Source organism: Juglans regia, chromosome 6, assembly GCF_001411555.2.
Source record: "Juglans regia cultivar Chandler chromosome 6, Walnut 2.0, whole genome shotgun sequence".
Lineage (NCBI taxonomy): Eukaryota > Viridiplantae > Streptophyta > Magnoliopsida > Fagales > Juglandaceae > Juglans > Juglans regia.
Window position 1 is genome coordinate 30,598,182 of NC_049906.1, and position 14,008 is coordinate 30,612,189.

The 14,008-nt window shown below is 33.8% G+C and overlaps 1 protein-coding gene across 1 annotated transcript; it reads left to right on the forward strand.

Annotated features, from left to right (window-relative positions):
* The first annotated feature begins 7,100 nt into the window (after positions 1-7,100).
* On the forward strand, positions 7,101-13,606 carry LOC108998616. Its single transcript, XM_018975221.2, has 5 exons — positions 7,101-8,114; positions 9,419-9,571; positions 11,817-11,915; positions 12,054-12,209; positions 13,074-13,606. The coding sequence occupies exons 1-5, from the start codon at positions 7,551-7,553 to the stop codon at positions 13,200-13,202; spliced, it is 1,101 nt and encodes a 366-aa protein (XP_018830766.2). The 5' UTR covers positions 7,101-7,550; the 3' UTR covers positions 13,203-13,606.
* Positions 13,607-14,008: the final 402 nt, after the last annotated feature.

Consider the following 14,008-nt stretch of genomic DNA (forward strand, 5'->3'; position numbering starts at 1 on the left):
TGGCTACTTCTCCAACTTTAGTATTCAATAAAATGGTAAAAAAGAAAGGCACAGTTTCAGATTGCTTTCGGTCATCGAGTAATACCCGACCCGTTCCGAAGAAAAGTGGAAACAAAACGGAAATGGCCGCTTTTGTTCCGCCTTGTTTCGGTTCGAGTAATTTGTGTCGGGTCGGGTCGGCAATTTCGGACGGTCCGGGTGGACGGTTAATTTGTACAGCCCTGCAAGAATCTCTGTTCCATGCCTTCATATGCCTTAGCCATCTGTACTAGTGTCATTCTTGTCTTTCGTCCAATCAAGTTTTCAAGCGTGTCTGCTTATTCTTGAGAGTATCATAATCAATGTAAAAAAAATGAAGAATTTCCTATAAAATCCCTATCTTTTAGCCACAACAAGCCCGTATATAATCAATCATTTTGGAAACAAAAACGGGGTATTAAGTAGAATATCAAAAGAAACAATTTTTTTTTTCTTTTTAAATAATGCTAAATACAGTTTCAGAATGTGTAAGTATTATATATTTTTCTTTGAAAAAAAGTAGAGTCTACTATTAAAAAAATAGTAATACTAGGGCTTGTACACCCTAGAACTACAAATATCATTTTTTATAAAAAAAAATAGTTTTTTTATGTGGATCCTAAATTTATCCCATTTTTCCAAAACGAGTACATTGAGCTTGTACACTATAGGACTGCAAATATTATTTTTGTTTCTTCTTAGGTCACAACTAGCAATACATCTATGCAGTGCCAATAGACGTTTGAGAAATTATATTTACGGTCGTAAAGTGTGTTAGCGCCACACAATTCTTTTGAAAAAAATGAGTAAATGCGGGACTAACATGAAAAAAAAATTAATTTTTTAATAGTGGACCCAACTTCCTTTAAAAATGATTATGCGGTGCTTGCCCACTCCACTACTGTATCATAGTAGAGATACAAAGATAGGAAATTCAAACATGGTTTGCCCATTTGAAGACCAAGCCTTACGCTATATGGTCCAAAGGACGTTAGTGTATGGCCACAATTCGTAGTAGAGTTTGTAAAAGTAAGCATATTTGAAAATTGTTTGAATATAATTTTTATAAAATTATGTTTTAGGTTTTTATGAATTATTTTGTTTTTGAGTATTTTCAAGAAAATTAAAGAAAATGATTTGAAGAAAAAATTTTGAAAAATTAGAAATGTTTCGTTGAAATTGAAAAATCTTTAAATTCAATTTTTGAAAAAATTAAAAACCAAACATATATGCACGTGGTCCAATAATAAGGCCATTTCATTACTATGACCAAAACATCTCATCTCATCTTATTATTACAATTTTCTTAAACTCTTACATAAAATATAATAAACAATTCATTTTTTATTTTATCTCATCTATGTAACCAAATAAGACAGTGTCGATTCTCTTAGGTTTTAATCTGAACTAGGAATCACCCTCAATTACCTACCTAATACACAACTTTAATGCTATTTCATTTGATAAATGCTACAATGTTGTTGTCTTAGTTATATTGCTCATTTTGTTTCATTGATGTGGCATTTGGTGCCACACAATTTATTAAATAAATAAATTAATTAAAAACAGGGATAGAATGAATCTAAGGTTTCAGTTTTGCTTTTTTTTTTTTTTTTTTTAAATGAACTGTATAATTGAGGGCGATATAGTAGCAATACTCTTTACATTTTACTCCCTAAAAGACTGACTTTGTGAGATTTCATGTCACATGAAGGATTTATAATAATAAATAAGAACGAGGAGGATGACAAATTGACAATGATAATAATAATTAGTCATACAACATCCTCGCGTGATGTTATTAGGTCCAAAAGTTAGTAAAAGAAAAAATGTCCAACAACTACATATTCTAATTTCTCAAACATTATTCAAAGAATATTGTTATGGGCCACTGCCTTGGACCGTTGAATTCCAGCAAACCTAAATGGGAGAATCTTGCCCAATGTTACCAATAGAAATCTTGTCAAAGTCAATGCCAATGCCAAACTTCCCTTCTCATATATATGAAGACTTGTCAATAAGATCTTATGAGGATTATAGTTTATTGGATTAGAACAATTTTGACTGAGATAATGCCTTATAAACAACGAGATAACTAACTAAGCCTTGTTTGGTTATGAAAAGTGTTAAAAATATTTGAGAATTTTAATAATCTTCTTTAGAATATTGAGTTTTGAGAAAGGAAAAAGAAAGTTGACAAAAGTTTATTAATATTATAAGATTTGATTTATAAGATAATTTAATTTTAAATTTTTTTTACAAACCAAATTTGTCTTCTCAGCCGTGTGGACGATGCATATAAATTTACACTTTAGATTGAGTTTTGAGAAAGGAAAAAGAAAACTGACAGAAGCCCATTATTATTGTAAGATTTGATTTGTAAGAGAATTTAACTTTAAACTTCTCTTACAAATAAAATTTTGTCGCTCAGCCGTGTGGACGATGCATATAAATTTACAGCTAGAATGATTTTTATTGAAATTATTCTTGAGCCTGCAAACTCGTTAAGCATAACCCAACACAAGATATATTTCTTTAAATTATTAGATTTAGTTCTTTAGAAAATGATGAATTAAGTGTACATCAAATGTCCACATACACAAAATATAAAATCTTGTGTCAAGAAAATTAGGTAAATTTGATTGTCAATCACATGTTTGATGGTAATAATCTCTTGACTTAGAAGTTAAAACTTAATGTATTGGAAGTACTTTCTGATAATTAGAGTTATAATTAGGTTTCATGATATTTGAACCATTTACATCATGCCATAGTACATGAACATCATGCCCTTGTGCTGAAACTGACATGATCCAATGGTCCACAGATTTTCTGTGAGCAATAAGTCCAGACAAAATTGCAGAAATACCTTCTTTCTTTTCCGGCCTTTTGGATTGTTCTTTCTGAATGCAGAGATATCTATCTTCCACTCAGCAGCCACCCAATTAATTTTGCACCTTTTTTTTTTTTTTTTTTGACAATACAAATAATAAGCAATTTTTCTATGCCATTTATTGAGTAGTCCAACTCCAAAGGTCCCATCAACATCCTGCCAAAAAACAGAAAACCAAATTACTTCTTTATGATTTTGATTATTTTATTTTCGTAATTTTTTTTTAACGTATCTCATCTAATCATTATAATTTTATTAAATTCTCACATAAAATAAAATAAATAATTCAATTTTTTTAAATTTTAAAACAAAAATAACAGTAAAAAAATACATCTCATTTTATCACATCTGTAAAAACAAACGAGATCTTACTTACTATGCAGTCTCACTTTTTTTTAAAAAATATTTTTAAAAAATACATAAATTCACTAGTAGTAAGTTATTAAAATATTTTAAACAAATTAAAATGAAATAGCGATCAAACCTAGAGAACAAACCTAGACAGCAAACTAGCATTTTCCTTATGATTTTGAGTACCTTTTTGCTTTTGATCATCAGAACAGAAAATTCAACAAAGCTGGCATTTTTCTTATGGTTTTGAGTACATTTTTCTTGTGTGTTAGTCTTCTGGTTGACTAACAAAGCTGGCATTTTGTCACCACTTGCTGCAAATTTGGAAAAGAATAATGAAAGTTGCAGCCTTGCTTTCTAAGGTTACTGAATGGACAATAATAAGCCTCTTTTTTTTTTTCTTTTATATATATATATATATATATATATATATATATCAATCTCACCAATGTATGTGACATAATAACAACTTCACATGGGTTTGAATTTTATTATTATTTATTTATTCATTTTACATGCTATTAATTTGCTTAATTCATGGGATATTATTTATTTGTTTATTACTATTATTCAGATGGCATATAAAATAAAAATAAAACCATTATCAATGAAGATTTTCCTCCTCTAAAGTGGAATAATTTCTACCTAAGCTAATAATTCTTCTTTTTAGGCTATAGAGCACAAAGCCACGGCATGGACCCACCACGGGAAATTAGGGCTTTTCACATGATTAAGACTATTTGGCCAAATAGGGTGTTGAAGATCATTACGGCTTTGATATTTCTTATTCTCTTATGTTTATAAAAGAGTGTCTTGACAATCATTTGTACAACACAAGAAATTAGAAGTGAGTGACATTGAATTCTTGAAAAACTAAGTTTAGATTCCAATATTTCTCTTCTCTTGCTACATCTCATTAATTTCACAACACTTACAAATTGCTATTCTAAAATAATAAATAATTATAACTAAAAATATTAACTAAATAATAATAATAATAACTAAAGAAGGGTGGCAGCTACTGAGGGAGAAAACAAAATTGAGATGTCGGTAGAGGCTAAAAGTCAACCCCACCGAAGGCAATGAAGATCATTAGCTAGAATTCTCGTGGGCTTGGAAACCCATGAGGAATTCAAACCCTTCGTGATCTTGTCAAGAAGGAAGTTCCCGAAGTGTTATTTTTACAAGAGACTAAGTTGACAGTGAGGAATATGGAAAAGTTAAAATTTCAGTTAAGATTTGATTGCTGCTTGGTTATTGATAGTGAGGGACGTAGCGGAGGACTCTCTTTAATGTGGAAAAATGAGGTGCTTTTAACTATCCATAGTTTTTCTAAAAGCCATATTGATGCTATGGTAATTGAGGAAGGAAGAGATAGGAGGGACTAGCAGCTGACAGGGATATATGGGCAGCCTGATACAACTAGAAGGAATTAAACTTGGGAGCTGCTCAGATCAATAAAAAGAGATGGAAATCATGCTTGGCTTGTGTTTGGAGATTTCAATGAAATTCTGAATAGAAATAAAAAAATAAAAAAAAAGTATTGGGGTAGAGCAGGACCTAAAAGACAAATGGAGGAGTTTAAACAAGCTGTGAATGATTGTGAATTACTTGACATGGGTTATGTTGGGCCCAAATTTACATGGTGGAATAATAGAGAGAGGGTTAGCAATATATGTGAAAGGTTGGATAGATAACTACCAAGCACTATGTGGAGTCATATGTTTCCCTATGTTAAGGTGGTTCATGGTTTAGATGCCCACTCATACCATTTACCTATCATTATGCAGATAGAAGGCAACATTACAAAAAGAAAGGGTATCAAACCTTTCAGGTTTGAAGCTATGTGGATTGAAGCAGAAGATTGTGAAAATGTTATTGAAAATTCCTGGAATAGCAACATTGGACAGAGTGTTATGGGGGATGTAATGATGTAAATCTCTGTGTAGTAAAAATCTTACAAAATGGAATAAACTGTCTTTTGGGAATGTCCAAATTAAGATACAGCAAGCTAGAGCTCGCCTGCAAAAAATACAAAATGGAGATCACACACATTTGAGCAAAGAAGATCACCAACAAGCTTAAGATGATTTGCACTGTTGGCTAGAAAGGGATGAAATTTTATGGAGGCAAAAATCTAAGGCTCTGTGGTTAAAGGCTGGAGACCAAAATACAAAATTCTTTCATTGCAAAGCCTCTCAAAGGAGAAAAAAGAATTAGATAGTGAGACTCAAAGAATGGAGAAGGAATGTGGAGAGAAGGAGATGAAAGAGATAACCTCATTTTGTAATATTTTCAAGAGTTGTTTACTACAAACACATAGAGAGGAAATATGGATTTCTTGTATGCTCTAAATGGAAGAATCACAAGGGAAATGAATGAGGAACTCACAAAGACATTTACAGAGACTAAAGTGGAGGAAGCTCTGCACCAAATGAACCCTACTAAGGCACCTAGACCATATGGAATGGCGCCTATATTCTTTCAACAATATTGGCACATTCTAGGAAAATCAGTCATCAATGCTATGTTGCATGCTTTGAATGAAGGTCAATTCCCTACCTCTCTCAATCATATTGTTATAACTCTGATTCCAAAAACAAAAATACCTAAGAAAGTGACAAAATATTGTCAAACTTAATGTGGATGGGGCTATGTTCCATAATCAAGGATGTGCAGGTGTGGTGTTGATTCTTCGAAATAGCCAAGGAGAAGTACCCATGGCAACCAGAAAAAGGAAATTGCAATTAATGATTCCTCTAAGATTGAGCTTATTGCTATCCTTAGAGATGAGAAGTCTATAAGGATAGCAATAAGCTCAATTTCAGAGGAATAAAAGGATAGCCCTATGAGTACTCGTGGCAGCTTATTGGATTCAGGTTCCTCTGTCCTTTTTGAATAAAGGGGCTCACGAGCCGGTTATGGAGGAGTGTGGATGATCAAATCTTGAAGATCAGAAGTCTATAAATCAGATGGAGCAACGCGCTTTCCAGTTGGAGATGTGGAGGTGGGCGGTGGATGGGACTCACGCGCCACTTTGGGTTACACTTGAGACCCACCCGCCTACCATTTTGCGACAATGCTTATTGTTTCTTGTAGATAAGCGTTTTGAGAATACAATATTATGTCACCTGTAGTTTAGAGAGGTGGTCAAAAACCATAAATAAGCTATTTTCCATCTTAGAGAAGAAAAAACATATCAAAGTTTTATATCCATGACTTTTACGCCCTAGAATGGTAGGGAGAGAGGAGGGGAGGAGAGGTTTAGGAGAGGTTTGGCCATCTGAAACTGTTATTTGGCCATCTGAAACTTACTACTCAGATGGTTCTTTTAGCGTGGAAGCACTATGTAGTGTCACATGGTTTATTAAAAAAGAAACATAAAAATATATTAAAATTAAAAGGACATCCAAAATTACAAAAAGATAAAAAATGAAATTCTAGGTTCCTCTATCCTTTTTGTGTTTATATTTTTATTTTATTTAAGAAATTTTAATAAACTACATGACATCATATATTGGTATTACGTCAAGAGGATCATATAAATGGTAAGTCTTAGATGCTCTAGTAGCATTATTATAAAAAGAGAGGGAGAAAAGGAGCTTTGTTTAGTTTGTATTCCCTTTGTAATAAAAGAATTTTACCAGTAACGTTTCTCATTTTCAGATTTCTTTTCTAAAATTTGCTTGCTATAAATGCATTTTACAAAACAATTAATATTCCTCCAATTCGTAGACCGTTCATACGCCTCGAATGGCTGCGCAGATAGGGGAGAGAAGAATAGATTAATTACCTCCTTGTTATAAGTGAGTGGTAAGCATCAACCTTTTTAGTTAGCTTGAAAAGCAAAAGAAAAGAAAAAGAAAGCAAAAGCTAAAATTATTCACAAATTGCAGAGAGCTTCTCTCTGAGACTCCACTGTTGGATTGATGATGGCATCTACCCATGATTGACGATTCCAGCAAAGAAGACAATGCAGGCCCACCTAACAAACCCCATAAAACACCAAAAAGAGAAGAAAAAAAAAAATAGAAAAAACTAGAAAAGACACTTCCTCTACTGTTTCAAATCTTTAAAGAGGAAAAAGAAAAAATAAACTAGCCCACAAAATCTATTCTATTCCCTGCAATAATTCATGTCTCTCCCGTCTCCCTCTCTTCTCTGAAGAAATTGATTTCTCACGTTCCATAGGCCATTATTCCTATTACTCTCTCAACTTCTCCTTCCCATTGATCCAGAAAAACGCAAACTTTCTTTCTCTTTCACTCTCAGCATCTGTGTAGAAATCATGCCTGTTATTGCAGAGGCCTCATCAGGGGCAGAGCAAATGAAATGGAGGAGGCCCAGAAGTCAATTCCACCATTCCATTTCGGAGATGGATCCTCCCATTCAAGACTCGCAAATCCCTTCCATTATCCCATCCACTGGCTCCAAATCTACCATCTCCTCCCTCCTCCTCTCCACCTCCGCCGCCACCACAAGCGAAACCACAGCCACCTCCAATAGCAACAGCAAGAAAAAGAAGAACTTTTCCTCAGTAACGTTTAGGGGCATGGGGTGCAAAGCCTCGGCGTCTCATCAGGTGTCGATTCCAGCGGTGATTCGGGGCTCCGCGGACTGGGAGGGTAAGAAGAGCAGGAAGAAGAAGAGGAACAAAAGTAAGGACAAGGACAGTAATAAGAGCCATCAGGGAGGTGTGTTTGATGGGTCTAATTCTATAAATTGTATGGATGCTCAAGATGTTTGGTGTGGACCCGGAATTGGGTTTTCGGCGGAGGATTGCGCGGTGGCAAGGAGGAATGCTTCCTCCGGGAGAGGCAAGATTGATGGGGAGAAGATGACTCATAGGGAGGTACTAGTTTTTTTTTTTTTTTCAAATATCTTCATTGATTTTCTTCTCTCTCTTCTGTTGTTACTTGTGGGTGTCGATGCTGAAATTACCTAATATTACAGTACATGCATTTCTTTTATGGGTACATGCATTTTTGTGATTCCTTATCCTTTTCTTTATCTTTTCTGGGTGGGTACTGGATTTGAGTCATTTTCTTGAGTTGATTTTGTACGTAGAAATGGCTATTTGTTGGGTGCTCTATCTGGGTATGCTGCGTAAATGGTGGTCTTCATTATTATGCGGTTCAAACATTTTCTTGATATGTTAATTGGGTTGTCTGTATGCACAAGTTTTGCTTTCTGTTTGGTTCTCTATTTAAAGAAGAAAATACACTTAAATTAATGGAGCAAAAATAAGATCTTTGTGAGTTGGAGCCAAACTCACTTATCTAAGAGAAGAAAAGAAAGGAAAAGACCGAAAAAATGGAATGACTGGAGAGAAAATAGAGGAATGTGTACACAAGACTTACAATAAACAGCTTGGAGAGCTGCTTTACCGTGGATTCCAGAATTTTCTAATGGCTTTCCTATTTTTTAATAGTTTTACTTTGTTGTCAAGATGGAATGCGTCGTTCCATTCGTTAATGCCATCCTCGTTCTTCTCATAAAGGTTTCGATGCTTAACGACTATTTTGGTTTGGAAATAAATTCTACGGCCGCCTATTTGTTAGTGAAGCATTTCAGTGAGGCTTTCTTGAAATTTTCTCCAGGATTTTTTCAAATTTTCAATGGGGAACTTGTTTTTATTCATTTTGAATTTTTTAATATTTTCTGGTGTGTATTACTTATGTGCATGAAAACTTCTCTGCTTTGGTTTATGGAACTTTTGTGATTTTTTTTAGTTTGTGAGTATTTAATTCTTTCCTTTCCCTGCTTATCCAAAATATAAAAAATTCTTGCCTTGCCCCATATTTAATTGCTGCTGCGTGCCTTGTGGAACTAGTCACTATGTTAATTTATTTAGTTTGTGGTTTGTACTTTTGTATCAATGCGTGAGTGCATAAACTTCCATGGTGCTGCTAATTGTATTATTTAATGATGTTATCACTGTGGATCCTGCATTGTGAGGTCGCCACCTTAGTAGACTCCTATACGAAATTCTAACAGGTGGTTCAGTTAGAGGAGCGCATTCTCTTCCTTTATACATAAGTTGATTCATTAATGTGTATATATTCTCACTTTTTTATCAGATTGGTTTCTTTTAAGTTTGCTCTATATTGGTTTTGTTTTGATTTTGCTTGATCGGCTCTTCATCTATCTTGGCAGCGTTCCTATTTATCAAGGCGAGCAGTGATCCCTGAACCTATATCATTTCTGGATTCTGACCCTGACTACATCTCTACACTCCCCAGATTGGAGGTATATGGAACTAGGTATTACCGCCATGCTCGTCACCCTTCTCCTGATGGTCTTGCTGAGGTTTGTTCATGCTCTCTTTGTTCTGTATATGTATTTCTTGCCTTACTGTTTCAGTTGTTGCTGGTGGAATTTTGACTGTTATTTCGAAGTTATTTATAGGAAATGAAACAAGGGTCATCCCACCCTCTCCCATGGCCAAAAAAAAGGAATAACGGAAGAAAATAGGATGAAGGGAAAGGGGGGGGGGGGGGGGGGGGGGGGGTGAATAAAGGGGTGGAAGAACATGAGGTCATTTACACAAAAAAATGCATGTGCTTACAAATAATTCTAAGAGTCTGAGTTGATGATTGATCTTCCTATATTATATATTCGAACTATTGGTAATGTGGACCTTTATGATCCCCATACAGGATGATGATAATATAAATAATTTGGAGAAAGAAAGAGATAAGGCTTGAGGGGTTAGGTCACCTACTTATCCCCTTTTTTCCCTCTATTTTCTAAAGTCAACGCTAAAAATTGTTACAGTGAACTTGGTTATGGTATAGATTGTATTCAAGCTTTGTGTAGGAATTGATTCTAAACACACGTGGTTTTTTATACTTTTGAGAGAGAGACAGCCAGACAGACAGACAGAGAGAGAGAGAGAGAGAATGAGAGCTATTATAATATACTAGTATCACAAGTGACAGAATGGTCTTGATAAACAGATGATACTATTGTATTATTGGAATCTTTCTCTACTATAGTCTATATTTGAATAACATATTGAAAAAATTAAACCAATTTGCTTTCTGAATGAATTTAAATTATTTTCTTAATGTATCTCATATTTAAAATAAATTTATTAATATCCTTAATGTTGAGTTGACTTTTTTGTTTTTGTCTTCAGTAGACACTTGGGTCTTAGGGTGGTTTTTTAAATGGTAATGTCGCTGGAAAAGTGATAAACAGAAGGATTTTTTACGGATATATATTAATTCATTATATTGCTCTTTCCACTACATTGGTTATTGGCATACGTTAAATATTTAGAGCTAAAATGTGATAACATATTGCATTGCTGGCTTTTAATAAGTATTATTGTTTTTTAATCAAGGAATTATCTACAATTTATGATACACCTTGCTACATCTAGCATCTGATGTTAGTACATGTATATTTTATTTTTCAGTAGTTTTTACAGAAAGTAGAAATTTATCTCTAACCCAATACCAAACATGAAGCAGAACCATCTTGTTTTGTTAAAAGGTAGTATGTCCTATTACTGTAGAGAGCTTGACTCCTTGAAATTCTGTAAGCAGATTGAGATGCTAAAGTTTTAATATACCCATTCATTCATTATTTATTTTGGATTTAATTTATGTATACATCATTTACATTAACCATTACTTGTCCTTAGAATTAAAAGATACCGATAAAAAAAAAAAAGAATTAAAAGATGGATAAATTTTGCTTCATAAGTAGGTTTCATGTCTAGGTTCTTTTGTCCTTCATGAGAAATAATGGACTTCATTTCAATATATTTCTGTTCAATAAACAAATTTGCAGCCCCAGATGTCTGTTGGGTTATGGCTTTCAAAGTGGAAGGGGTTTTGCATATGACAAGATGTTGTAGAAGCATACTATTAGAAGTCAAGGAAAATGATAAATTTTAGTGAGCAATATATCTTTTATAGTGGATTATGTCATTCTGGGGTCATTTAAAATGGTCTGGGAGAAGTACATAATTGTTACCATAATCTGTGGATATTTGTTGTGTTTGTTTAAAATTGTTGATGAACAACTTTACCAAATAGAATCAGGTTAAGGATATGTTCTCCTTAAAGTATGATTTTGGAGCTTCATCAGCAGTCTTTTAATGTGATGCTGAAACTGAAAGTAACAGACATTATTAAATATCATTTGTTAGAAATAGTTTGGATGCTATAACCGGTCCTTCTGTTGAATATAATGATGAATGTTAGTTTTTGGTTGAAGATTATAAATGGATTGGTTTATAAGCAATCCTAATCTCGTTGATCTTATTATGGCATCTATATATCATGCTTTTTTAAGCATCTATTTATACCAATGTATCTTACAGATAAGGGCAGTCCACAATGGATTTACATAAGTTGTCACTCTTTGGAATAGTGATATAAATTAATGTCTTCATACATTTTGGTGAAGTAACAAATTTATAAAGGAAGGCTTCACGTTAGATGTAATTATACTGTACTTATCCAAAAAACAAAAGATGTATTAAATTTTAGCCAAGATCATGTTGTATTTAAGCTGCATTTGAATTTGCTGGCTGATGCAGATTATGATGCTCCAGAATAGTCTACTAATGGGGGGAAGATTAGATGCACATGATCGATATAGAGATTGGAGACTCGATGTAGATAATATGTCATATGAGGTTTGTTGTTTTTACCCATAGCCTGCATCTTCAATGTATAGTCTTCACCCGTATTCTTAGATCTCCTTATGTTATTTATATATGTAACATCATCTTGTGCATTATCTGATAATTCCCTTGTTTATATATGGCAAGCAGGAATTGCTCGAGCTTGGTGAGAGAATTGGTCATGTGAGCACTGGGTTGAAAGAAGAAGAAATAGGCCGTTGCCTCAGGAAAATTAAACTCTCACTTGCAAATGATCTGTCACCACATTTGTCTAAGCAAGCAGAGAGGAAGTGCTGCATTTGCCAGGTTAGTTGTAGCAACTTTTTGCCTGATGCTTGCAAACTCCTTGTCCTCCGTCGAATCTGCCTTAAATCTTAGAGTGGGCTACAGAGGATTCATTGGAAAAACAACGGAATGCTCACATTTGAGTTACCGTTCATAATGAACAGTGCAACGAGCAGCAACTTAAATGTGAGCATTCCCTTTTTTTCCCTGTGAATCCGTCCGTTTTCCTATCAATTTCCTAAGTGCATGTTTGGTATTGTGGTGGGTAATATAGCTTTTAGTTTTAGGGCTTTTAGTTGTAGAGCTTGAGTAATAAGCTCTATTATTAAAAAGATATTTACCGTTTGGTAACCATATGTCTTGAGCACTTTCAAACATGTTACATTTGTTTGAAAACAATATAAAGTGTTTTTTGAGGTAGAAATGACATAAAATGTCATTTGATTTTTCAAAGATTGTGAGCATATCCTTGTTAGAAATCAAATCTTATAATCAAATAACAATGAAAATAGTCTAATAGGATTTTCAGGAAGTAAAATGAAAAAAAAATCCCTTCAACGATGCATAAGTGAAATAGTAATACAATTACACTCAATATTCATAGGGCAAAGGGCAAAGCTCTAATTATTATTTAAAAGTTGTATGAGTATTTTCTTCCATTGACAGTCTTCTTTAAAATTCGAACTACGTTCCACATTACCTGGAAAAGCACGTTTGAGGAAAAACATTAAAAATGCTTTATCTGAAACATACTTTTTAACTTTTTTGAGATTAAAAAGTTTTTTATAACAATCAAACTTTTTTTTTTTTTTTATCATAAAAGAACTTTTGAAGCTATTTAAGCACTTTTTACGACCAGGCTCTAAATCTTATTTGTGCATACAGGAGGAATATGAAGCAGATGATGAGATGGGCAAACTGGATTGTGGACACAGCTACCATATACAATGTATAAAACAGTGGCTCACACAGAAAAAAGCTTGCCCTGTCTGCAAGGCTGAAGTGCTTGCTTGATGCTAAGATTGGTGGCAGGCTTTTTGGGGTTTCTTCACTGCTGGTCTTTTTTGGACACTGCTTTTCTTTTACCCCTTTACTCTATGTATAGATTTCATTTCATCCAATACATGGGCAAGAAATGATTCTTTGGTGTGAAGCTTCAGGCCCATCTTTGCTTGTGTTGATAAAAATGGACTCTGTGGCAATCTGGCAGATCCATGTTAATTGAAATTATTTTGAATGAAAAGGGCACTGGTAATATCATACATTACGGATTGTTCTTTTCTTGGAATATATTCAATTTGTTAGATATTCTGGTGAGTTCTGTTTCCAGGTCATTGAATGTAACCAGTGGTTTATTACTGTTCTCAGATATTCTCATTCTACTTCACTACTATTTATAAAATATTTACTATTATTCTTGATACTATTCACTAATCATTTGACATACTCTTATTATCTAAAAGGATAATATATGAAAGCTTTCTAAGAAAATCAATGCATTTTGAGGATGGTGTGTGTGATTATGGTTCGTTCAGGCATGCCAGCTTCAAACTAGAAAGGAAAAGTATTTGTGCAGGCCTTTGGCGTGACAGGCCATGCCCTAAGCTTGCATATAGTCTTAGAAAAAGATAATAAATTGTCTTCCTTTTTAAGTGAAAAAATCCTTTATCGCATCATCCCGAGCCTGTATTGTCCATCCTCACATGGTCTACAAGTTCCTTGACTTCTTGCTCAATGGCCTAGTTAAGTCTAAATTTTGTCTAGAATTTCAAGTTTTAGCAATATCATTAACTTTTGGCTAGGTGAATTTATATTGGACT

What these genes read in the sequence shown, in the direction of transcription:
- LOC108998616 (XM_018975221.2), top strand. Translation starts at nt 7,551, where the DNA reads ATGCCTGTTATTGCAGAGGCCTCATCAGGGGCAGAGCAAATGAAATGG. An exon ending in AGAAGATGACTCATAGGGAG is followed by an intron (nt 8,115 to 9,418) that starts GTACTAGTTTTT and finishes CTATCTTGGCAG; the next exon opens with CGTTCCTATTTATCAAGGCG. An exon ending in CTCCTGATGGTCTTGCTGAG is followed by an intron (nt 9,572 to 11,816) that starts GTTTGTTCATGC and finishes TGGCTGATGCAG; the next exon opens with ATTATGATGCTCCAGAATAG.